This window comes from Helianthus annuus, chromosome 10 (assembly GCF_002127325.2).
Source record: "Helianthus annuus cultivar XRQ/B chromosome 10, HanXRQr2.0-SUNRISE, whole genome shotgun sequence".
In the NCBI taxonomy this organism is placed as follows: Eukaryota; Viridiplantae; Streptophyta; class Magnoliopsida; order Asterales; family Asteraceae; genus Helianthus; species Helianthus annuus.
In genome coordinates, this window is record NC_035442.2 from 164,167,542 (window position 1) to 164,193,419 (window position 25,878).

The 25,878-nt window shown below is 37.1% G+C and overlaps 2 protein-coding genes across 2 annotated transcripts; both read right to left on the bottom strand.

Annotated features, from left to right (window-relative positions):
• Positions 1-6,532: 6,532 nt before the first annotated feature.
• On the bottom strand, positions 6,533-10,874 carry LOC110883168 (protein MODIFIED TRANSPORT TO THE VACUOLE 1). Its single transcript, XM_035978390.1, has 4 exons — positions 10,833-10,874; positions 7,196-7,906; positions 6,940-7,094; positions 6,533-6,767 (listed from the first exon to the last, which is right to left on the bottom strand). The coding sequence occupies exons 1-3, from the start codon at positions 10,872-10,874 to the stop codon at positions 7,029-7,031; spliced, it is 819 nt and encodes a 272-aa protein (XP_035834283.1). The 3' UTR covers positions 6,533-6,767; positions 6,940-7,028.
• A 1,611-nt stretch (positions 10,875-12,485) lies between these two features.
• LOC118482743 lies at positions 12,486-13,851 on the bottom strand. Its single transcript, XM_035978391.1, has 2 exons — positions 13,739-13,851; positions 12,486-12,794 (listed from the first exon to the last, which is right to left on the bottom strand). Exons 1-2 carry the CDS (start codon positions 13,849-13,851, stop codon positions 12,539-12,541), a joined length of 369 nt encoding a protein of 122 aa, XP_035834284.1. The 3' UTR covers positions 12,486-12,538.
• Positions 13,852-25,878: the final 12,027 nt, after the last annotated feature.

Below are 25,878 nucleotides of genomic sequence, written 5' to 3' on the forward strand. Positions count from 1 at the left end.
TAGAATTCCAAGTGGGAGATAAAGTGTTATTAAAAGTCTCTCCCTGGAAAGGAGTGGTAAGATTCATCAAGAGAGGAAAGCTAAGTCCTAGGTATATTGGACCTTTCAAAATTCTTAAAAGAATAGGACCTGTAGCCTATCAGCTACAACTGCCAGAAGAAATGGCAGGAATACATGATGTGTTTCATGTATCCAATCTTAAAAAGTGTTTAGCTGATGAATCACTCGTAGTACCTCTTAAAGATATAGAGGTTAATGAACAACTCAAGTTTGTGGAGAAGCCTCTACAAATTGAAGATAGGAAAGTTAAAAATCTCAAGCATAAGAGATTGGTTCTGGTCAAAGTAAAGTGGGAATCCAAAAGGGGACCCGAGTACACGTGGGAGCTTGAATCCGAAATGCAAAAGAAATATCCACACTTGTTCCAGTAGATCTCGAGGACGAGCTCTAAAACAAGGTGGGGAGGATATAACAACCCTCGGTAAAACCGACACCCTCATAATAATTCTGATACCCTAATATATCTTTAAATATATCTATGTGTCTTTATATGTACCCCGTATGTGAAAACCGAGCCCTCGAACTAGATTATACTATATAAAATAAATAAAAACAATAAAAGTTAAGTTGAGGCGGGCCGCATGGACCTCACCTCAACCTAACGCGGGCCGCGCGAGTAGTAACCAGGATTTGCCAAAACCCTAAGCCCAAGCGGGCCGCGTACATGGTGGATTAAGTCCAAGCGGGCCGCGAGTGTCCGGAATTGTGGCGTGACCCGGAGCGGCCACGTGTTCAACTCGTGTCGAACCTATAAGATGACCCGGATCAGCTAAGCCTAGGCCCTAGGCCATGCGGGCCGCGTAGAACCAGGCCCAAACTCCACGCGGGCCGCGTGGGGACGCGATTTCACAACTATAAATAGAGGGCAACGGCCTTCAGTCAGTTTCGCTCAATTCTTTTTCTTTCTCTCTAGCTTTTAAATAGCGGGCATTATACCCGAGTCCAATACCCCCTAAAATAGCGAGGTTCTGCTACGATGTAAGTATTATAACCCCTGGAGACGTATTAGATACGCTGCCCGATTGATCTAGGGTTCCGTAACGGCTGTCGTGGTTCTGCCCGACGTAGTCGTTGGAATGCCGTCTCGGGGAGGGTATTACTAATGTTAAAATGGGTTATGATACTAACACACGTGCATTTGTGTAATTTATAGATTATCTCCAGGAAACCCTTACGAAAAACCTAAAACAGCAATGTGAGTTGATCCATCTTTTGTGAACTTTTTGTTAACTGTTTTTACAAAACCTTAAATACCTTTCCATGCAAATGACAGTTATTGAGTATTTGTGAAGAATACAATTATAGTGGGTATGTTGGGGTTTTGTATACAAAATTGGTTACTGGCGTGGTAACATCCCATATGTTGAGTATGACCGTACCACTGATGTTAATTGTGATGTCTTGGATACAAATGTAATTGCGGATGTGCCCTCAATACTGCAAATTGGTTTTTACTTAAACTTGATTAAACTGGGATTCACTCACCAGTATTTCCCACTGACAAAATGTTTTTAAAAACGCGTTTCAGGTAACAAAGTGTGAAAGCCAAATAAAAGCCAGCTGGACAGCACTGAAGGCTTGGAAAAGTGGCAATGAAGTTACCTAAGAATAAAATGGATGTTTTTATTAAATAAATAGGATTTATTCCTATGAAACGTGTGTATTAAAAACTTGGGTTTTTACCCATATGTTTAATGTTATAAACATGGTGGTTTACTCTGATTAAAATATTTCCAAACTACGATCCTGATGAAAATTTCCGCTGCCAAATTGGATAAATAAATGTGATACCACCGAAACTGGCTCACGGCCGCCCGTTCCCGGGAGGTAGGGATCGGGGGCTGTGACAAGCGCAAACAAGTTTATATACTTAATATCATGTTTTATGATCATCAAAACAGGTTCCATAGTATATACATTACAGATTATGCAAGATTCGCCAAAACGACATTCTGTTGACTTTTTGGGTGCACGTTTGACTCGACATTTGACATAGTTAGAGTGGTGATCAGTGGGAACCCTTTTAGAGGTTTATTACCCACATAATTACCAACACATAACCATTCTTGATTCGACAATTCACTGAATTATTTGTGAGTTATCGCTAAGTCGACCGTTAGTTACGACGGATCGACTTTTAAGCTAAAACTAAGTTAAAGCTCAATTGGGAAAGGAGTGGAACACTTACTGAGGTCCTATGCACCAAGTGTGACCACTTGAGAGGAAGTTGGAGCTCCAGAAATGACCAAATGATGCAGATGATGGGGTGTGAACTTATGGTTGCAACTTAGGCTTTATATAGTGGTTTCAAGCACCACAATTGATTGACAACAAAGTCTAGCACACACCACAACTGATCAACACTTGTCCTTAGTGTTAGGGGTCGTTTAGGGGTCATTTGGAGGTGTTTAAATGCAGATCATGGCTCTTGGAAGGCTGAACAGCCAAGTTAAGCATGTTTCTGCATCTGGGCGCCTGACGCGGCCCGCATGGGGGAACCAGGCACTTTGTACGCGGGTCGCCTGAAGTTTACTAACCAGGCGCGTTTAAGAGGAGGCTCGCGGCCCGCCTCAACTTACCTTGAAACCTTACGCGGGTCGCGTTAGGTTATGTTTTCAGGATTTTTAAATCCTTTGTAATCATGATCAGAATCTTGCCAAATCTTTCGCAATGATTACCGAATCTTTGTAATTAATAACCTGACCTTTCGGAACCGAAGGGGTAACTTTGCGAATTGGCCCTCGGTTATTTACGATTAAGGGCCTCGCGTTATTTATGTGAATTATTAAGTCCTCTGGTTATTTTCAATATTATCTGAAAGGTCTTAACTTTTATTATTGACGCTTTTAACCCCTCGTACACGGATTTGATCATAACTTTCTCGTTTTAAAACGGAACTTCGCGAGATTTATATATCATATTCTAGTGAGCGTATTTTATTGTTACGAAGCCTCGGGTTCGTTAAATGGTCACTCAGAGGTATAATTAAACATGTTGGCACAGTTAACCCCTGTAGCTTGAAATTTCTCACTTTCTTCTGCGTTCCGCTTCCGTACGATCCGTGATTTATTCGTTTGAAGGTACGAGCATCGTTTAGGGATACTATACAGTATATTTATCCTTGTTTGACATTTATAACCCTCGAATTTATATACTTTCAAGGTTTGTCAACATTAGTCCTTTATTTAATATTAATGCCACGTGTAAACAAATGACACGTGTTAACACATCATTGGACACAAAATTTCGAGGTGTTACATGTATGGAAATGGGAACTTATAACAATGGATTTTGTTACCAAGTTACCCAGAACCAGAAAAGGTAATGATACTATTTGGGTAATTGTCGATCGATTAACCAAATCAGCTCATTTTCTACCAATGAAAGAAACCTTTAGCATGGAAAGGTTAGCACAACTGTACGTGGACGAAGTAGTATCCTTACATGGAGTCCCGCTCTCCATTGTATCAGATAGAGATAGTCGTTTTACTTCTCATTTCTGGACAAGTTTTCAGAAAGCAATGGGAACTCGACTAAATCTAAGTACTGCTTATCATCCACAAACAGACGGACAAAGTGAAAGGACAATACAAACTCTAGAAGACATGCTCCGAGCATGTGTAATTGACTTTGGTGGTAATTGGGATAGCCATTTGCCATTAATTGAATTCTCCTATAACAATACTTATCATTCAAGCATCGAAGCTGCACCATTCGAAGCACTGTATGGACGCAAGTGCAGAACCCCAGTATGTTGGGCAGAAATAGGAGAAAGTCAATTATCAGGTCCTGAAATTGTACAAGAAACTACTGACAAGATAACTCAGATCAAGGAAAGACTGAAAACAGCTCGAGATCGTCAGAAAAGTTATGCAGACAATCGTCGCAAGCCTTTAGAATTTCAAGTCGGAGATAAAGTACTTTTAAAAGTTTCTCCTTGGAAAGGAGTAGTACGATTTGGTAAGAAAGGAAAGCTGAGTCCCAGATACGTAGGACCATTTCCAATAAGCCAACGAATAGGACCAGTTGCTTATCGTTTACAACTACCAGAAGAATTAGCTGGAGTACATGATGTATTTCATGTATCTAATCTCAAGAAATGTCTAACAGATGAGTCCCTGGTAGTACCTCTTCAAGATGTAGAGGTGAACGAAAAGTTAAAGTTTATAGAGAAACCACTACAGATCGAAGATAGAAAAGTCAAATTTCTCAAACACAAACGACTGGTGTTGGTCAAAGTCAAATGGAATTCAAGGAGAGGACCAGAATACACTTGGGAGCTAGAATCAGAAATGAAGCGCAAATATCCTCATTTATTCCCATAAATCTCGAGGACGAGATTTTTCTCAAGGTGGGGAGGATGTAACAACTGCCACTAAAATCCATAATTAGGATGGTAATTACCTATTAAGGAAATCCTAATTAAGAAACCCAAGTGATTCCGCATAAACCCTAAAATTTTCATAACAATCGGAATCAGGACCAGGGCCCCTAAAATTCAGGGGGGTTAAACCCTAGTGGACGTTTATCCTGTAAATTCGCTGTAGAAACGAAAATTGTTCGTTTAACTTACTCAGCAAGGCTAGTTAGGACACGAAACAACCTAGGCTAAGAAATAGACCCGTCGCGCCAAGCGACGGGTACACATGTCTTCTTCGCGTGGCGCGAGGGAGCACATTTTTCAGATATAAATAGGGGACGTTGGCACTTGAATTCTGGTGTTACTTCGACGTCCAAATTCACTTTATGCACTGAGTTACAGTCGAAACAGTTCACAACACACACGATTATCGAAACTCTGCCGCAATCAGGGTAATAACTCGATCGCTATTACGATTCAACGTCCGATCGATTATAACTATCCAACGATAGTCCAGGTGCTGCTCAATTGAGCTTGTACTTTGATTATTCGTCGTGATTTCGACTTGAATATTAGAGTGCTGTTCGAATTCGGACTATGCTCTGTTATTCGTTGTGAATCCGATTGAATTATCAAGTATTGCACTGATTAATCGTTGTGAAGGTTTAATCTCGTGAATTGACGTAATTGCTGTATTAGTTACTAACCTGCCTGTGTGTGCATTGTGCTAAATTAGGTTTAATCAAGGCTAATCAGTAGGCTTATATCTATTGCTTGTTAATCTGCAAAGTGAGTCATTCTTCTTTTTAAACTGTTTTCTCACAGTTTGTGAGTAAGTATTACAATACCTCAAATTATTTTCAAGGTTATAATTACAGGGATTAAGTCTTTGTAATCACCAAATTACAGCTGGTATGTGGGGTATTGTGCACATTACTATTTTTACCACTCTAGGTGAGTGAGTATCACTCTATGTGAGTGAATCGTCACTATTGGGGCGACGGGACCCAATAGTGGTATGACCACAGTCACAGATCCGGTCGAGTGACAAATACCCATTCTTGATAATTGGTTGATAAAAACATTGTAATCTCTCTTAATACTGTAAATTTATAACTAACGGGTCGTTTTAGAAAACAGAATGATTCACTCAGTATTTCCCCGCTGACAAAACCTTTTTCAAACATGTTTCAGGTGATCTGTGTGATCCAGGAAAAGTGCAGTAAAGCACTATCAAGCTCAAGAAGTGGCTCAGTGTAAATAAACCAATCAAACGTGTTTTGAAAAATAAAGATTTCTGTGTGAAATCAACTTATTGTAAAGTATGGGATTTATCCCTTAAAACTTTGTGTAATATATTAAACGAGCATTTTACGATGAAAAGATCCTGTAATAAAAGACTTCCGCTGCCGCGTAAATTAAATACCACGGTATCACCGGGAACTGCCTCGCGGCCCCCGACTCCGTCCAGGGTGGGTCGGGGAGCCGTGACAGATACCACTTGTTGGACCGGTTTTGACTCCGAAACGATTGCGAAACGAACGTATAACGTGCGGAATCCGTACACGAACGCGACCTAACACACGTGATGTAATATAAACGTGATTCTATATCATATTTGATAATGTCAAGTACCTTGAATCACAATGACAACACTTTCTCTCTCTAGATTCTCTCTCTAGATCTAGAAAGCTCCAAATGACAAATGTGACAAAAGTTCTAAACTAAACATAAAACTCCCTATTTATAGTCTAAGGCATTTAATGAGATTTCTCATTATTACAATTATGTCACCTTGCCTTTTGTCTAGTTATCACTAATTATAACAATATTAATCTCGCTTTCTTCTGTTTCTCGCTACGGCTCGGATTGACGAAGGCTATAGACATGAATGTACTAACAGTGTCTCCTGCAGCAAATGATCTTAAGAACCACAACTCTGAAACTGTATGCCGGCCTTTTCAAACAATTCCCCCTGATGACATAATAGGGCTGTATAACCTCTACATATGACGAAAACATGCATATTGTTATTCATATAAATCTAAAATCAACTAATAATCACTTTAATAATGCAACCATGTATATAAATGTATGATGTAGGAGTACCATACCCTATCAGTTGCCAAAATAACCAAACGATCGCGTGTGGTTAAGGTTCTTTGCATCACGTCAGGCTCGGAAATAAGACCGAAATCTTTAACAAAAAAGTCACCGAAAGCTCTTGAAAGCGCGAGTCCTAGACCTTCTGGTGTCTCGTCGATTGAAGCTCAGATCCTAGACACTCCTGGCTCATCATCTGATTCGCACACACTCCCTCCTGATGTGTATATCCTCTCTATTTCCTCTAAATTAAGGATTAAAAGAAGTTTAGATAATAAAACATAGTCATAGACATAGATAATGGGGCAATTAAAAGAAGTTTTATTCACCAACTTAACTATAAGAAACAAATTCTTTCAAAAAACTACTATAATTTTTTGTATCTGTAGTGAGAATCAATCAGATAACGAAATCACCTTTCCTTTTGTTGTTTCTGTAATATCTAGGAACGCCAAGAAACAATCGACCATCAGGAATGTCGGCATACTGCACATCTGTGATAACCCTAAATGAGAAAAGAGGTTTCTTCCCTTGTGATACCAATCCATTTGGGTAGCCCATTGTTCTTTAGCTATTCAATAATAAAAATAAAATTAAAAATAAAAATAAAAAACATATATCAGAATAAGCATGGTAGTTACTGATTAGCAGTTACAAAGCTTTAACACGAACCTGCCACATGTGCGACTGGAGCTTGACTTCTAACGCGTGACTCAAAGCTAAAGCATTCAACTTTGTGGCCTCCGAAAGAAACATCTGAATGGCATCGCGAGTTGGTTGAAGACGAACACCACCAGATGTAACAATGGTCTCTAATAACCTCTTTTCACGGCTCTTTTCCTGTGAATAACTTGAGCTTGCACTCCCATTGTTAATATACGTTTGACTTATTTTATTATCCTGACTCCATGGTCCGGAAGCATTTGTTGATAACGGATTGTTATCATTGTAACTAGTTTCATTAGTCAATGATCTTCGCAAATTCGGGCTCCTATAAGTTCCCGTGTCGTTTTTAGGGGTTTGAGCTTGTGCTATACTATTCAAACCAAGCTTAATTGTTGTGCTTCCAATGCCAACCACTTCACTAAGAAATGACTTCTTATCCTCAGACGGTGGCATGTTATAATTGGTATTACCGAAACCTTCAATCCGCCGTGCAAGACCTTTGGTTTGTGGCGGTTTATTGTTGTCTTCACCAGCAAAAATAGCTGTTAAAGCCTCCTGTGCAGTTTCCCTAACGGACTTATTAAGTGCATTACCCTTTAAAAGATCCGGTTGTCCTTTATAGTGAACTAGTTGCCGAACAGCCACTGAGTTCCTTTGCATTTCCCTCCAAAATTCCACACCAGACTTCCCCACAGAATACTTAATCACTCTTAAAGCCTACATATACAAATCACAAACTTAGCTGTAGAAAACCAATTTCTTTTAACAAGAAGTACAAATAGGTTTTTTTGGTTCTCGCTATCTCATCTACATCTTCTACATTAGTTTATTCTTTATTCTTTACAGTACAATTACTAATTAAACTTCAAAATTCAATTAAATGATCAACTCATCTTATTTACACTGTAAACTTCGAACAAATGCTGCCAATTTCTTGATTTAACTTGAATAAAAAATACTGGGATCTACTTAGCTAATTTCTTGAAGTGTTCTTGACTCCTAAAAGATTGTTTTTGAGGGAAAATGTGGAAAGAGAGATCATTTATTTATTGTCCGGTTTAATTTTATATTGATGACGGGTCAAACAATTAAAACAATTTAAAATAAAACTGCTTTAAAGCACCTTGTTTTATTAAAATAAAATAAAACTGCTTCAAATCACCTTATTTTATTAAAAAATATATTTTTTTGGTTTATTGGTAAATAGATAGTCTTTTTACTAGAAAATTAACATACCTTGTTTTTGACCAAAAGTAGGGGTGCAAACGAGCCGAGCCCGAGATCGACCAGGCTCGAGCTCAATAAGTGAAGCTCGGGCTTGTTTACTAAACAAACTATTGATTACTAAATTCTAAACGTTGGGGACTATCTTCCATGGCCCGCGCCTCTAAACGAGAGCTATATAGCCGATTGAATGCGTTTGACATATTTTTCAACAAAAAAAACATATTAGGGACTAACAATAACCTTAAAACATGTGGGATAATATTACATCATCCAAAATATTAATCCCCAATCTGTGTTGTTAATACTGTACCAACATGAACACTTAGGGCCTGTTTGGTTGACAGGAATTTATAGGATTTCAAGGGAATTGGAATTTGAATTCCATTCCTTTGTGTGTTTGGTTGGACAAATTAGTTGAAGGGAATTGAATTTCAATTCCAACAAAATCCCTTATCTAATGGAATTCAGATTCCTTCTAAATTTCAAAGGAAAGTTTAAAAAACCACGGGAATGTTTCCAAAGTTACGGAAATGACCCCTTGCCTCTTTCATTTTTGTCTAAAAACCAAAAAATAATAAAAAAATCTAACAAATCCAAAAAAATAAAAAAAAATAAAAAATCCAATAAATTCTAGAAAATAAAAAATTCTAAAAAAGAAAAAAAATAATAAAAATCCAAAAAATTCTAAAAAATAAAATAAATTCTAAAAAATAAAAAAAAACTCTAAAAATAAAAAAATAATAAAAATTCTACAAAAAATCTAAAAAATCCAAAAAAAATCTGAAAAAAAAATCCAAAAGACCCAAAAAAATTCTAATAACCCAAAAAAATCTAAAAATTAAAAAAAAATCTAAAAAATATAAAAATAATAAAAAATCCAAAAAATTCTAAAAAATCCAAAAGAATCAAAAAAATAATAAAAAATCCAAAAAATAAAAATTTCTAAAAAATCAAAAAATAATAAAAAATTAAAAAATCCAAAAAATTATAAAAATGAAAAAAGTTCTAAAAAATCTAAAAAATAAAATAAATCCAAAAAATTTTAAAAGATCAAAAAAATAATAAAAAATCCAAAAAAATATAAAAAACAAAAAATTCTAAAAAAATCCAAAAAATAAAAAGAATCCAAAAAATTCTAAAAAATAAAAAAAATTATAAAAAACAATAAATTAATAAAAAATCTAAAAAACCTTAAAAAAATCTAAAAAATAAAAAAAAATCCAAAAAATTCTAAAAAATAAAAAATATAAAAAATAAAAAAAATCATAAAAATAATTTTTTGAATTTTTCGATTTTTTATAATTTTTTGGATTTTTTGTTATTTTTTGATTTTTTTTGATTTTTTTTGATTTTTTATAATTTTTTGGATTTTTTTTATTATTTTTTCTGAATTTTTTGGATTTTTTTATTACCTTTTTGTTTCTTGTTTGATTTTTTATAATTTATTTTATTTTTAAAATTTTTTGAACTTTTTATTGTTTTTTAGAATTTTTTTTGCTTTTTTTTTGCTTTTTTATTATTTTTTATATTTTTTTGAATTTTTAGGATTTTTTTATTATTGTTTAGAATTTTTTTTTGATTTTTTAGACTTTTTTGGATTTTTTTTATTATTTTTTAGATTTTTTTTATTTTTTAGAATTTTTTGAACTCTTTATTATTTTTTAGATTTCTTTTTTTGATTTTTTAGAAGTTTTTTGGTTTTTTATTGTTTTTTAGTTTTTTTTGAATTTTTAGTATTTGTTTTGAATTTTTTAGAATTTTTTATGATTTTTAGATTTTTTTTGAATTTTTATAACTTTTTATAATTTTTTGGATTTTTTTTTAATTTTTATCTAAGATAGTTGTTTTTAAAACTTTTGCCAATTGTTTATAACTAGTGGTAATTTTGTCTTTTTTGGTATTTTTAAATTCTAATTCCATTAATACATTTATCAACCAAACATATCTATGGATTTCAAAGGAATCCATCAAATTCCAATTCCCATAGGGATTCCAATTCCAATTCTACACATTCCACGAATCAAACACCCCCTTATAGACTAACAAGAATTTGCAATTGTATTCTTCAGACTCTATAAACAAACAACATGTCGTCCACATAGAAATTGTAAACATTATTCATAGCATATAAAAAGGGAGTCAGCTAATGAAAAAAGAAACGAACTAAATCAGTTTAATTTAATTTATGACTTTTAATCAGATTAATTTAATATTTATCATATAGAAAACGTAAAGCTAGAGTACTTTTCATAGAAGAACAATAACGAATCGCCAGACACGATGATAGAGTAGTTGGCCATCACTGAACCTCAACAACTCTAACTTATCTTCATTGAACCTAGTTTACCATCGTTGGGTCTAGTTGACCGTCATTGGGCCTAATTGACAATCATTGAGCTCAACAACCCTAACTGACCTTCATTGGGCCTAATTGACCTTTAAGAACCCACATAACCATCAATGGACCTAAATGACTGTTTCAATTGACCGGTTATACCGATTAACTAAACCAATTATTGAAATTAACCAATTTATACAACTCTATGACATACTAGTGTCCATTGTGATCAAATAAGGCCCACTATCGTCCATTAAGCCATATATGACTTTTTGTTGTAAGAGTTTTGTATCATCATACTCAGTAAATCCCACCAATAGGAAAGCTAAGGTAGGAAGTCTTTCACAACCCGACCCGCAACGGACAAGGTGATCGGGGCATGATTGGTTGATAAAAAGCTCACGACATAATATTTAATAGTCCAATATTTATTAATTTCCCATTTAAAAGAAAATCCAAGTAACACATAATCTAATCAAACAATACATAAACCAAAACGTATTGTATATAAATTAGTTATTTATATGTAATAATTTTTCTTAATAATTTGTTATTTATCTATTATTAGATTTAAAATTTTAATTATATAGCATGTAATAATATAGCATTTTAAAGCGAAACGGGTCAAACACGCCAAAATGTAATGAATTAATATTTGTAAGGGACAAATATAGTGAATTAAGTTTTATTGGGTACAGTGGCGGACCCAAGAATTTTTCCATAGGGGTGCGGAACATTTTTAAAAATTTTAGGCCCTAGGTATATAAGTAAAAAAATCGGTTCGTATCAGGTCGGTTCGGGTCGTGTCGGGTCGGGTCGGGTCATGTAAAACAAAAGAAATCGCGCCATAACGTCCCTACTCATGGTTCATATCACAAACAAATTGATCCATAAGTTCATCGCTCCATAACATAATGTTTCAATTTTAATGTTCAACCCTAGAAATCGTGTGTAATCACCCTAAAAATCATCTAAACAACATAATCACCCTAAAAATCATCTAAACAACCATAAACAACATCAAAACACATGAAATTTCAAACCTATTTAAGAATTTTGTTACCCTTTGGTGTCGGACGGCGGTGGTTCGCGGCTGCTGATGACGTGCTATTGTGGTTGCTGTTGTGTTCGATGATCGCTGGCAGGAGACGGCCCAACAGAGGGAGGGCGGGAGGAATTCTAAGGGACTATTGGGCTTATTTTAATTATTATAGTTTGAACTTAGGTTGAGTTTGGTTAATGGGCTAGTAGTTACTGGGCTAATTATGTTTAATGAAATAGTGGGTTAAGGTATTGGGTTAAGTTGGGTACTATAAGTTTATATAATTTAGGTAGTTTTTTTTTTTAAATAGAGTTTACTAAAAAAATTTAAAATATAAATCGATAACATTTTTTACCTAAGGTGTGTGGAGTGTGGACGAAAAATCTCAATGGGTGCGGATGAAAAAATTCAAGGGGTGCGGACGAAAAAATCCAAGGGGTGCGGACGGGATTTTCAACGGAAAATTGCACTAAATTTTTTTTTCCCGGGGTTGCGCCCGCCCACCTTGGGCTAGGGGTAAGTCCGCCCCTGATTGGGTAATACATGTACATATCAAACAATCTGCAAAGATAACAGAATTAACATAGATCCAAATAATCTCAAGATACATAGCAAACCATAGAGCATACAAATCCAAATCAAACAAAAGTAACAATTCATATAGTATTTCACTATTCCACTTGAGTCTTGACCAACAAGAAAAAAAAGATAATTTAAACAATTTAACTGCAAAATAAAAGAATTAAAATTTCAAAAAAATCGCCCAAAAACCGGGCATAAATGAGGATCGAACCCACGACCCCTTGATTGCTTTAAACGCACAAGCATCATGTCTTTTAATTATATAACCTAAAGATTTGAGGTGCCTGTATACTTCAAATGACTCCCATGAAGATCCACCTACACCTCCTCCAACCTTCTTGTAAATATCTTCGGATGGAATACATTTTTCATCGTCATCATCGAACAGTTCTAGTGCCCTGATCTTTGCCAAAAACCTACAAATTATGAAACATGTTCAAAAAAGTTGGAATACAATAATGAGCTTCATAAGAACTATGCCTTCTTTGATTATGGATGCTCATCATATCACATCATTTACTTAAAAAGCCAAAATATATCTTTAAACTAGAGGTGGCAAAATGGGCCGGTTGAATTAGGTTGGTTGTCGAGTCAGGATGGACTGATTAAGAAACGGGTCAGGATGGTTCGGATCAAGATGAGCTTAAAAATTATATACTATGTGGGGTCTAAATTCTATTAAAAATTAATGGCTTTCATCTAGTTTGATAATCTAATATTTACTCTACAAAAATAGGTTTGGCAAACGGGTCGGGTCGGGTCAGGTGGGTTTGAATTGCTGGTTAAAACGAGTTGATTCAATAAAGGGTTATTTTGTTTCGGATCGGAGCGAATTTCTGGTCAGAACAGTTTGATTTATAAAATGGTTATTTTGAAATTACTGTACAGCTTCTAGGTTCTGACTTTCTGGTTTTTGGCACCAGTTACACGCGATCATGCCTCGGTTTACGCATGTTTAAAAGCCAGATATGCGTGTAGAGCCGATTACATGTACCAGAGCCAGGAAACGCTCGTCTGGCGACACGTTACTCGGCCCCGGCACGCACTTAACTAGCCACTCGACATGTAACTGAGTCTGTCGTTTAGGCATAATGATGCATCTGTTAGGCGTTTTTCTCGGGCACGTGTAACGGAGATGGAAAATGCGTGTTCGATACCATGTAATGGGAGTAACTTGACACCGGTAAGGCTTAACGCAGCGCTTGACGCGAAACCGGCTTTGCACGAGTAACCAGCGCCAGTTACCAGCATTCAATCGAAAGTTCGCGCGCGTACCGTTGGTTACGCGTGTTTAATGCCAGTTATAGGCATTCCAGTGTTGTTCCGCGTGTTCATACAAGAAAAAAACACTCAAAAGTACCTAAACTGTAACTTGGGTAAATCACCATATGCATAGCAATGGTCCTTATAGTCACTCTCAGGTGAAGATACCTCTGAATCACTCGATCCACCAGCCCAATCTTCGATTTCCATGAATCGGAATTTTAACATGTTGGGTTGGGCAAAACACAACAAATGATGATAAGAATTATCAAACAAATAAGCAAATATTATCATAAGCAATACACATCAGTGTGCTAAAAAAATACTAATCAAAATATGCTACTGCAGTACTGCTCACTCATCCTTTCAAAATGCAACCCTTAATAATAATGACTAGTAATCACACTTCAAACATGTGACCAAACAAGAATCCATAAACATCAACTAATAAGTAAATTAACTTGTTTACTTGAGAAAAATTGATCTAACTAAAAACAAAATATTCTAAAATGAAATTGTAGTACTTATTTAGATATTTTAGATTTAGATTATATCTCCAATCTTCAAATATAAAGCATAACTCAAACCTAGTTTTGCTAACAACATACATTACAAACTTGCATTCAACAAATGTGAAGTATATGATTGATCCAAACATACAGATCACCACAATCATCATCAAATACAAATCTAAGTTCCCTCTCTATCAAATTACATCAACATCTATAGCCAATTTAATCAAATCACAAACAAAATCACACAGAATTACAAACAAATATATAAAAAAGGACTTACACTTTCTAATACAAGCAGCAGGATACCCACACGCAGAGCACCGGCTCTTCTGCAAATGTCACGTAGCAGGATACGACACATATGTAAGAAATTTTTGAATCAGTGTGAGAAATTGGGAGGACTTACCATTGTGGTTGTTGCGGGCGGTCGTGGTGGTTGCGAACGGCGGTGGTGGCTGCAATTGGCGTCTCCGACTCTCCGGTGAAACGACGGTTGCGGTGGACTGGAGGTCGACGGAGGTGGGACGGAGATGAAGTGCGAGATCAACGATTTGCTGCAGTGGACTGGAGAACTTAACGTGAAACCCTAGTTATTATACACATAGTGAAGGTGAATGTATGGAAGCAGGTGATAGATCAGGGTTTCAATTGGGAGGTGGAAGATGGTTGGTCACATGAAGGAATTAATGTGTGACCATATACGGGTAATAGTCATGTGTTTTGTTTTGTCGTCATCGTTCATAAATTTTAGCCACGCATATAAAAAATTAAGTGACTAATAAACAATATGCTTAGTTCACACAAACTTAATATAAGTGGCCATATAAATTAGCCAACAGCCACATTATTAAGAAGTATTATGGTGATCCAGGTGTAACAACTGCCACTAAAATCAATAGTTAGGACAATAATTAGTCAATAAGAAAACCCTAATTGAGACACCCAAGTAATTTTGCACTAACCCTAATATTTTCAGAATAATCGGAATCAGGATCAGGGCCCCTAAAACTCAAGGGGGATAAACCCTAAATGATAATTATCTTCGAAATACGTTGTCTAAATTCTGAAATCTCAAAACAGCGACTCAGCAGGCCTATACCCACAACAAGGCTACCCTAGGCCATAGGGGTATGCCCCGCGACACGCGGGAGGTGCACATTTCGGGTATATATAGAGGGCCTTGGGACTGGCAGTTTGCTGTTCATTCGACGTAAAAATTAGAAAGATACGTTGAGTTATACACTGTTTAATACAAAACACACACTAATCACGAGGTGCTGCCACAATCAGTGTAATAACTCGATCGCTATTACGATTCAACGTCCGATCGATTATAACTATCCAACGATAGTCCAGGTGCTGCTCAAATTGAGCTTGTACTTTGATTATTTATCGTGATTTCGACTTGAATATTAGAGTGCTGTTCGAATTCGGACTATGCTCTGTTATTCGTTGTGAATCCGATTGAATTATCGAGTATTGCACTGATTAATCGTTGTGAGGGTTTAATCTCGTGAATTGACGTAACTGCTGTATTAGTTACTAACCTGCCTGTGTGTGCATTGTGTTAAATTAGGTTTAATCAAGGCTAATCAGTAGGCTCATATCTTGCTCGTTAATCTGCAATGTGAGTCATTCTTCTTTTTAAACTGTTTTCTCACAGTTTGTGAGTAAGTATTACAAAACTCCAAGTTATTTTCAAAGGTTATAATTACAGGGATTAAGTCTATGTAATCACCATATTACAGCCGGTATGTGGGGTTTTGTATACATTACTTATTTCCCGTCACACTTGGACAAACGGGTGGCCAAGGGGTGATCTGACCACAGTCACAGACACCATTGGACAAATGGGCTAGCCAATGGTTGGTCGAGTGACAAATACTGTGGGTAGTTGGTTTGATATCAGAAACATTGTAATTCCCCTTAATACTGTAATTTATAACTAACGGGTCGTTTTAGAAAACAGAATGATTCACTCAGTATTTTCCCGCTGACAAAACCTTTTTCAAACATGTTTCAGGTGATCTGTGTGATCCAGGAAAAGTGTAGTAAAGCACTACAAGCTCAGAGAAGTGGCTCATTGTGAATAAATAAATAAAACATGTTTTGGCAAATAATGATTTCTGTGTGAAATCAACGTATTGTAAATTATGGGATTTTATCCCTAAAAACTTTGTGTAATATATTAAAACGAGCATTTTTTACGGTGAAAAGATCCTGTAATAAAAGACTTCCGCTGCCGCTTAAATCAAATACCACGGGTACCACTGGACTGCTCGCGGCTCCCGATTCCGTCCAGGGTGGGTCAGGGGTCGTGACAGTAAAGGTGGTATCAGAGCTAATAATTAATAACTATTGAGCCACTGATCGAGCCACTGATTTAAGCCTATTACGGAATTAAGTATTTGACAAAATACTTAATCCCACTAGTTATCATTCTATGATTATTTGTTGTATTAACTGATTATTTGTTAGTTACAGTATGGGTAAACAAAAGCTGTCTGCTATCTACCACAAATTAGATATTGCATCTTCCTTTAAAAACCCAGTAAACCTAGAAGAAGGAATCTTTGTCCGCAAGGCAAACTATGGGAATCCTCTTTCCCCAGGGAAAAGGGATTCGATACTTAAAAAGAGTCAGGAGAAAAAGAAACCCCAAACCAAGAGAGTTAGGTTTAACCCAGAAGTCCAAGAATTCGGTAATAGTACACCTTGGGAAGATAAAATAGACAAGAAATGGGCAAATCTCTATATGCTAGCTACTGTAGCAGAAAATGCCAACCTTTAAATATCCGATAAGTTGGGTCTAGTAAAAGAAATCACAATCCAGTAAATAAATAAAATCCTAATGTGTTTACTTCTGTTGTCCTCTGTATAAATTAGTATGCAATAAAACTTCAGTGTTTGATTGTTAAACTTTGTTCCAAAGTTTTAACATTGCATTCTTGTATTTTGCATATATACTATGCAGCATGAATGAGATATCGGAAGCATTCCAGAATCTCAACTTATATCCAGTGCCTATCGAAGTCTCTTACGACTTTACTGGTTACATTGCTGACATAGAAGAACCTGTGGAATTCAAAGCTCCACCGCTGGAAAAAGCCAAACCTAAAAAGAAAAGAAGATACGTAGGGTGGAGGAAAGTACGCCGTAGGAAACCAGCCACTAGGAGACTTCCTAAAATAGAAAATCCTGTGAGCATGAACAAGGGAAAGGAAATAGAAACTGGAGAAAGTTCGAAACCACCAGAAAAGGAAATAGGAATAGATCTTAAGCAAAAGGGAATAGAAATTGGCGAAAGCTTTAAACAGTCTGAGGAAATCATGTTCCAGGACGAAATAGACCGCCTACTAGATAATTGTGATGTTCTGGAGCCTATCAACGATAATCTTTTCTCTTATCCTGCTACAGCCCAATTCCCACTAAACCTAGGACCAGCTATTCCAGACCCACTAGTTCACAGCAGACCATTAGGCCAAATGGAGGAATGGTGGACTAATGACTGGCAATTCCAAAATATAGTTAATAGTCCCTATAGTTTTCTCCCACAGTTTGATCCAGAACCTATCCCTAATCCACCAATGAGCTATGAAAATTTAGCTGAGTTACGTCAGTTTGGTGAAGAACTGATAGGCACCGGGAATAGGATCCGGGAAATGGGGGAGCAGATCTCTTGGAAGTACGACGAAAGGGAGCGTCGTTACTAAAACTGCCAGTGGACCAAAAGATAGGAAGGGCTGGAAAAAAAAAGTTTGTCTGTATTATAACTAATATAGTAAAACTAATTCTGTAAAATGGGCAATAAAACCTTGTAAGATATGGTGTGTACGGAGGCATATACAATATACAATAACAAAATGAAAGTCGAGAAATCGACAATTTTGGCTATGTTTGTATATTGTAGTAATTTATGTGTTCATCTGTGCTAAATTGTTATTAATAAGTTAGACACTAATAAATTCCTACTAATTAGCAGATGGAAAACGCTAACAATGAACCAATTAATGAAGTAAATCAATCTGAGCAAGAACCAGAAGATCAATATATAAACCGACAAGATATTGAGCACTTTATCGCCCAAGGGATAGCCAATGCTATTCCAGAAATTGTGGCTGCTGTTCAGAAACCTGCCGAACCACAATTGATTCCTAGTAAACGTATTCCAGAAGATAACGGCAGTAACAGCATAAATGGAGGCGGCAATCATGACGATCATGATCCGCAACAGGCCCCACTCCCTATGAGAATAAAAGCTGCAACGCCTGGTTGCACTTACAAAGAATTTCTTGCTTGCAAACCCGCAGAATTTGCAGGTAATGAAGGGGCAACTGCAACACTGCGTTGGGTAGAGAAAACCGAGGCAGTAATTGCAATAAGCAAATGTGCCGAAGAGGATCAAGTGATGTATGCATCAAATCTGTTCAAAGAAGGAGCACTAGAATGGTGGAACACGGTCCTCCAGGCAAAAGGGAGAAGGATAGCCTATGCAATGAATTGGGAAGAATTTAAGAGTCTTGTCGAAAGAAAATTCTGTCCCGAATACGAGAAGGAACAAATGGCAAACAAGTTCCTGAGTCATCGTATGTTAGGTATAGACTGTCGAGGATATACTTCGACATTCTTTGAATACGCAAGGGTGGTGCCAACACTGGCTTCGCCAGAACCGGTACTCATTTCCCGTTACATCTGGGGGTTAATTAGTGAAATCCGAAACATCGTTAAAGCTGCGAGACCTCGTACCATTGACGATGCGGTAGAATTAGCTAACACCCTAACAGATGAATTGGTGCGCACAAGAGAAGAAGATCGTAAGAAGGAAATAGCTCAGAAGATTACCCAAGGGTTCCGTATGGGTAATATCAAGAAAAGAGGAACAGGGCAATCCTCATCACCTCCTTTCTGCAGAAATTGCAAAAAGAAGCATTATGGACAATGCAATATAGTTTGCAATTTTTGCAAGGCAAAAGGACATCGTGAAGAAGACTGCAGGAAGAAAACAAGAATTTGTTATAACTGCAGAGAAAGGGGACATTTTCAATCCGAATGTCCTAAGCTAACTAAACTAGTAGACAACCAAGCTAAACCAGCTGAAGGAGCAACCAAGAAGAATGTACGTGCATTCCAGCTGACCACTCAAGAGGCCGAACTCATTCCAGATGTGATAGCTGGTACGTTCCTAGTACATGACGTATTTGCAAAAGTATTATTTGACTCTGGTGCGAACCAAAGTTTTATTAATACTTCATTTTGTCAAGCTCTTAAGTTACATTTAACCACTCTTAGGCAAATTTTCACAGTTGAAACCGCAGAAGGAAATTCTGTGAAAATAGATAAAGTCTGGCAAGAAGGAAAAATAGAACTATTAGGCCATAAGTTTTCTGCAAATCTGTTACCAATGAATTTAGCCGGGTTCGATGTAGTATTAGGAATGGATTGGTTAATAGCCAACCATGCACGAATCCTATGTGACAAAAATGCAGTAGAAATTCAAACCCCTTCAGGAGAAGTAATTGTAATTACTGGAAATAAACCTCGAAAGCCACTGAAATTTATCTCAGTAATGAAATTGGCAAGCTATTCGAGAAAGCAGGAAATGGTGTATATGATTTCAGTAATCATTAACACTAAAGATAAGGAACTTCAGGATATTCCAATAGTCTCAGAATACCCAGACGTTTTTCCAGAAGAATTACCTGGATTACCACCTGATAGAGAAGTAGAATTTAGAATTCATTTAATTCCAGGTACTGCACCAATAGCCAAATCACCATATAGATTAGCACCTACCGAAATGCTAGAATTGAAAAAACAATTAGATGAGTTATTAAGCAAAGGATTCATACAACCGAGTTCATCCCCTTGGGGTGCACCAGTACTGTTTGTGAAAAAGAAAGATGGATCGATGAGAATGTGTATCGATTATAGAGAATTGAATAAGGTTACGATTAAGAGTCGATACCCACTACCTAGGATTGATGATCTTTTTGATCAATTGCAAGGAGCTAGGTATTTCTCTAAGATAGATTTAAGATCTGGATATCATGAGTTGAAGGTACAAGAAGAAGACATACCTAAAACTGCCTTCAGAACTAGGTATGGTCATTATGAGTTTACAGTCATGCCCTTTGGATTAACGAATGCCCCAGCAGCATTCATGGACATGATGAATCGAATCTGTAAACCATACTTGGATAAATTTGTGATCGTTTTCATCGACGATATACTTATTTACTCCAAAAGCCAAAAAGAACATTGTGAACACTTACACGTTCTCTTAACTTTGTTAAGAAAAGAAAGGCTTTATGTCAAATTCTCGAAGTGTGAATTTTGGCTGCAAGAAGTACAATTCTTAGGTCATGTGGTAAATCATGAAGGTATCCATGTAGATCCTGCTAAGATAGAAGCAATTACAGAGTGGAAAGTCCCACAAACAGCTATGGAAATAAGAAGTTTTCTAGGCTTAGCTGGATACTATAGACGATTTATCAAAGATTTTTCTAAGATAGCCGTACCATTAACTAAGTTAACCTATAAAGCTGCTAAGTTGAATGGGGACCTAGACAGGAAGAAGCCTTTAAGATTTTAAAGCATAGGTTGACGAATGCACCAATCTTAGCTTTACCCGAAGGAACAGAAGACTTTGAAGTATATTGTGATGCTTCAAAATTAGGCTATGGATGTGTGTTAATGCAACGCAAGAAGGTAATTGCGTATGCTTCTAGACAATTGAAAAAGCACGAAGAAAATTATACGACTCATGATCTAGAACTAGGAACCATAATTTTTGCCCTTAAGATATGGAGACATTATCTGTATGGAAGTAAGTTTACTGTTTATACAGATCATAAGAGTTTAAGATATATATTTGGGCAAAAAGAGTTAAACATGAGGCAAAGAAGATGGATGGAGATGCTAAGCGATTACGACTGTAATATCCAATATCACGAAGGAAAGGCAAATGTAGTTGCAGATGCCTTAAGTCGTAAGTACCATGAGAAACAGAAACCAGTCCGTGCTCTGAGGTTAAATCTACAAGTAGATTTAATAGCACAAATCAAAGAAGTTCAGAAAACAACAATCAAAGATGATGCTGAAGGAATGAAAGGTTACCTAAATGAACTAGAACAAGGAAATGATGGAATTTGGAAATTCCATAAGAAACGAATTTGGGTACCTAAGCAAGGAGAGTTAAGAAATAAGATTTTAGAAGAAGCTCATAAATCTAGGTATACCATGCACCCAGGAAATAATAAGATGTACCAAGATTTAAGAAATAATTTCTGGTGGATAGGAATGAAAAAGGATATAGCCGAATACGTATCCAAGTGTTTAACTTGTTCACAAGTTAAAGCTGAACACCAGAAACCTTCAGGACTACTACAACAGTTAGAAATGCCTGTATGGAAATGGGAACTCATAACAATGGATTTTGTAACAAAGTTACCCAAAACCAAAAGAGGTAATGATGCGATTTGGGTAATCATAGACCGATTAACCAAGTCAGCTCATTTCCTACCAATGAAAGAAACCTTTAGCATGGAAAGGTTAGCACAACTGTACGTGGACGAAGTAGTATCCCTACATGGAGTCCCGCTCTCCATTGTATCGGATAGAGATAGTCGTTTTACATCTCATTTCTGGATAAGTTTTCAGAAAGCAATGGGAACTCGACTAAATCTAAGTACTGCTTATCATCCACAAACAGACAGACAGAGTGAAAGGACAATACAAACTCTAGAAGACATGCTCCGAGCATGTGTAATTGACTTCGGTAGTAATTGGGATAGCCATTTGCCATTAATTGAATTCTCCTATAACAATAGTTATCATTCAAGCATCGAAGCTGCACCATTCGAAGCATTGTACGGACGTAAGTGCAGAACTCCAGTATGTTGGGCAGAAATCGGAGAAAGTCAATGATCAGGTCCTGAAATTGTACAAGAAACTACAGACAAGATAACTCAAATCAAGGAGAGATTGAAAACAGCCAGAAATCGCCAGAAAAGCTATGCAGATAATCGTCGCAAGCCACTCGAATTCCGGATAGGAGACAAAGTACTATTGAAAGTATCTCCTTGGAATGGAGTCGTACGATTTGGTAAGAAAGGAAAACTGAGTCCAAGATATGTTGGACCATTCCCAGTGATCCAACGAATCGGACCAGTAGCTTATTGTTTACAACTACCAGAAGAGTTAGCTGGAGTACATGATGTATTTCATGTATCCAATCTCAAGAAATGTTTATCAGACGAATCCCTAGTAGTACCTCTTCAAGATATAGAGGTAAATGAAAAGTTGAAATTCGTAGAGAAACCCCTACAAATAGAAGACCGGAAGATCAAGTTTCTCAAGCACAAACGACTAGTGCTAGTAAAAGTCAAATGGGAATCCAAGAGAGGACCAGAGTACACTTGGGAACTGGAATCAGAAATGAAGCGAAAGTACCCTCATCTATTTCAGTAAATCTCGAGGACGAGATTTTTCTCAAGGTGGGGAGGATGTAACAACTGCCACTAAAATCAATAGTTAGGACAATAATTAGTCAATAAGAAAACCCTAATTGAGACACCCAAGTAATTTTGCACTAACCCTAATATTTTCAGAATAATCGGAATCAGGATCAGGGCCCCTAAAACTCAAGGGGGATAAACCCTAAATGATAATTATCTTCGATATACGTTGTCTAAATTCTGAAATCTCAAAACAGCGACTCAGCAGGCCTATACCCACAACAAGGCTACCCTAGGCCATAGGGTTGTGCCCCGCGACACGCGACAGATGTCGCGTACTCTTCCGCGACACGCAGATGGTGCACATTTCGGGTATATATAGAGGGCCTTGGGACTGGCAGTTTGCTGTTCATTCGACGTAAAAATTAGAAAGATACGTTGAGTTATACACTGTTTAATACAAAACACACACTAATCACGAGGTACTGCCACAATCAGGATAATAACTCGATCGCTATTACGATTCAACGTCCGATCGATTATAACTATCCAACGATAGTCCAGGTGCTGCTCAAATTGAGCTTGTACTTTGATTATTTATCGTGATTTCGACTTGAATATTAGAGTGCTGTTCGAATTCGGACTATGCTCTGTTATTCGTTGTGAATCTGACTGAATTATCGAGTATTGCACTGATTAATCGTTGTGAGGGTTTAATCTCGTGAATTGACGTAACTGCTGTATTAGTTACTAACCTGCCTGTGTGTGCATTGTGTTAAATTAGGTTTAATCAAGGCTAATCAGTAGGCTTATATCTTGCTCGTTAATCTGCAATGTGAGTCATTCTTCTTTTTAAACTGTTTTCTCACAGTTTGTGAGTAAGTATTACAAAACTCCAAGTTATTTTCAAAGGTTATAATTACAGGGATTAAGTCTATGTAATCACCATATTACAGCCGGTATGTGGGGTTTTGTATACATTACTTATTTCCCGTCACACTTGGACAACCGGGTGGCCAAGGGGTGATCTGACCACAGTCACAGACACCAGTGGACAAATGGGCTAGCCAATGGTTGGTCGAGTGACAAATACTGTTGGTAGTTGGTTTGATATCAGAAACATTGTAATTCCCCTTAATACTGTAATTTATAACTAACGGGTCGTTTTAGAAAACAGAATGATTCACTCAGTATTTCCCCGCTGACAAAACCTTTTTCAAACATGTTTCAGGTGATCTGTGTGATCCAGGAAAAGTGCAGTAAAACACTACAAGCTCAGAGAAGTGGCTCATTATGAATAAATAAATAAAACATGTTTTGGCAAATAATGATTTCTGTGTGAAATCAACGTATTGTAAATTATGGGATTTTATCCCTAAAAACTTTGTGTAATATATTAAAACGAGCATTTTTTACGGTGAAAAGATCCTGTAATAAAAGACTTCCGCTGCCGCTTAAATCAAATACCACGGGTACCACTGGACTGCTCGCGGCTCCCGATTCCGTCTAGGGTGGGTCGGGGGTCGTGACAGTGGTGATCATAATTGGTCACATTTTTTCTAACGTGGCTAATATATGTCACAGTTTTTATTTAAAGTGTGGCTAAAGATTTTAAATTGATGTGTTCTTTTGTCACATGAATAAAAAATCTAACAAATACTATAACCATTGGCCACATTTTTTCGAGTGTGGCTAGTAATGTCACATTTTTTTTTGTTTAAGTGTAGCTAAAGGTTTTAAGTTGTTATACAATGGTCACATAAAAAATAAAATATGTGACAAAAAGTGTTTCCAATGACCATTAACCACACATTTATTCAAATGTGTGACTGGCCGGTTTTGAAAAAAATGTGGCTAAAGCCCATTTTTGACGTAGTGCACATTACAACGCCTACCAGCCCTCCAACCGTTTAGCCCACAAGCCCCACTCATGACCTTGACCCAATATCTCCAACTTCGACCGCTTCCACTACACTACCCGTTACCCCTCTGGTTTCTCCAAACTCGACTCCTGTCTCGTCACCTATACATATACCGCCGCCCCTACCATCTCACCCTATGATCACTCGGGCAAAAGCCGGGATTTTTAAACCTCGCCATCGTGCAGATTTAGCACACACCACTACTTTTCCCTTACATCGTGCCTTATTTGCTGAGACTGGCCCTCAAACATATCATGCTGCTTCGAAAGATTCCAAATGGCTTAAAGCTATGGACGATGAAATTAATGCCCTTCATAAAAATTGCACTTGGTCCCTTGTTCCTCGACCAACAAATGCCAATGTTCTTGGCTCCAAGTGGCTCTTTAGAACAAAATTTAAGTCTGATGGGTCGGTTGAACGGTACAAGGCAAGACTTGTTGCCCAAGGATTTTCTCAAGTCCCGGGTCTCGACTATTCTCACACTTTTAGCCCGGTTGTCAAAGCTGCCACTGTATGAACTGTTCTTGCCTTAGCTATCATAAACAACTGGAATCTTCATCAATTGGATGTTAACAATGCATTTCTACATGGCCAGTTAAATGAAGATGTTTTTATGGAACAACCCATGGGTTTCATTAATCCTGCTTTTCCATCTCATGTTTGCAAATTGAACAAAGCCATCTATGGCTTAAAACAGGCACCCAGGGCTTGGTTTCATCGCCTATGCATTTTTCTCACAAACAATGGCTTCTCCTGTAGTCGTGCGGATCCATCTCTATTCATCTTTAAACGTATCTCATGTATCATGTACCTTTTGGTTTATGTTGATGATTTGATTTTAACAGGCAATCAACCCTCTACCATAACATCCTTCATCTCATGTCTTAACAAAGAATTTGCCATCAAAGATCTTGGGAAACTCAACTATTTTTTGGGTTTGGAGGTTACCTACACCCCACATGGACTTTTCTTGAATCAATCTACATATACCATAGAGATTTTAAATCATGCTAAGATGTTGGATGCAAAACCTGCACCAACACCCTTAAGCACCAATGCTAATTTTGTTTCTGCAGGTGATCCTTTTCCGGATGCTACTCACTATAGGTCCATCGTAGGTGCTCTCCAATATTTGACGATCACGAGACCTGACATATCTTATGCAGTGAATCAAGTTAGTCAGTTTTTGCATGCTCCTACCGTTGCCCACTTTCAGGAGGTTAAAAGAATTCCGCGCTATCTCAAAGGAACCATTGCCTTTGGATTACATTACCGTCGTCCCACACATACAGCTCTTATTGGATACTCTGATGCAGATTGGGCTCGATGCTTGGAAACTAGACG

Coding starts and splice junctions, on each gene's coding strand:
- LOC110883168 (XM_035978390.1), bottom strand. CDS start 10,874: ATGGTTATGTGGGTTCTTAAAGGTCAATTAGGCCCAATGAAG. Junction 7,907..10,832: donor GTCAATTAGGCCCAATGAAG/GTCAGTTAGGGT, acceptor TTGTATATGTAG/GCTTTAAGAGTGATTAAGTA. Junction 7,095..7,195: donor TCCAGTCGCACATGTGGCAG/GTTCGTGTTAAA, acceptor ATTATTGAATAG/CTAAAGAACAATGGGCTACC.
- LOC118482743 (XM_035978391.1), bottom strand. CDS start 13,851: ATGGAAATCGAAGATTGGGCTGGTGGATCGAGTGATTCAGAGGTATCT. Junction 12,795..13,738: donor TTACCCAAGTTACAGTTTAG/GTACTTTTGAGT, acceptor CATAATTTGTAG/GTTTTTGGCAAAGATCAGGG.